The sequence below is a fragment of the Nestor notabilis genome, unplaced genomic scaffold (genome assembly GCF_000696875.1).
Source record: "Nestor notabilis isolate BGI_N333 unplaced genomic scaffold, ASM69687v1 scaffold6469, whole genome shotgun sequence".
Lineage (NCBI taxonomy): Eukaryota > Metazoa > Chordata > Aves > Psittaciformes > Psittacidae > Nestor > Nestor notabilis.
The window spans coordinates 1-313 of NW_009942266.1; the positions used below are offsets into that span (position 1 = coordinate 1).

The 313-nt window shown below is 49.2% G+C and overlaps 1 protein-coding gene across 1 annotated transcript in view; it reads right to left on the reverse strand.

The window, feature by feature from the left end:
• Positions 1-22: 22 nt before the first annotated feature.
• The window catches only part of LOC104410985 (B-cell lymphoma/leukemia 11A-like), a gene marked incomplete at its 5' end in the record, with an annotated part of 60,345 nt that continues 60,054 nt past the window's right edge, over positions 23-313 (reverse strand). The window contains 1 exon segment of the mRNA XM_010021301.1: positions 23-308. Within this exon segment, the coding sequence (XP_010019603.1) occupies positions 23-308 (286 nt within the window).

Consider the following 313-nt stretch of genomic DNA (forward strand, 5'->3'; position numbering starts at 1 on the left):
TGGGTGGGTAACGAATATACCTCTATTCAGTTTTTATCTCGTTATTCAAGACTCGATCACTGTGCCATTTTTTCATGTGTTTCTCCAGGGTACTGTACACGCTAAAAGGCATCTTACAAATCTCGCATTTGTAAACGTCCTTTCCCACCTGCCCGTGTGTTTTCATGTGCCGGGTGAGCTTGCTACTCTGGGCGCAGGCGTAGTTGCAAAGCTCACACTTATACGGCCTCTCGCCCGTGTGGCTCCGTCTGTGGACGGTGAGATTACTACAGTTCTTGAAGACCTTCACCCAGTACTCACCAGTGTCGCTGCG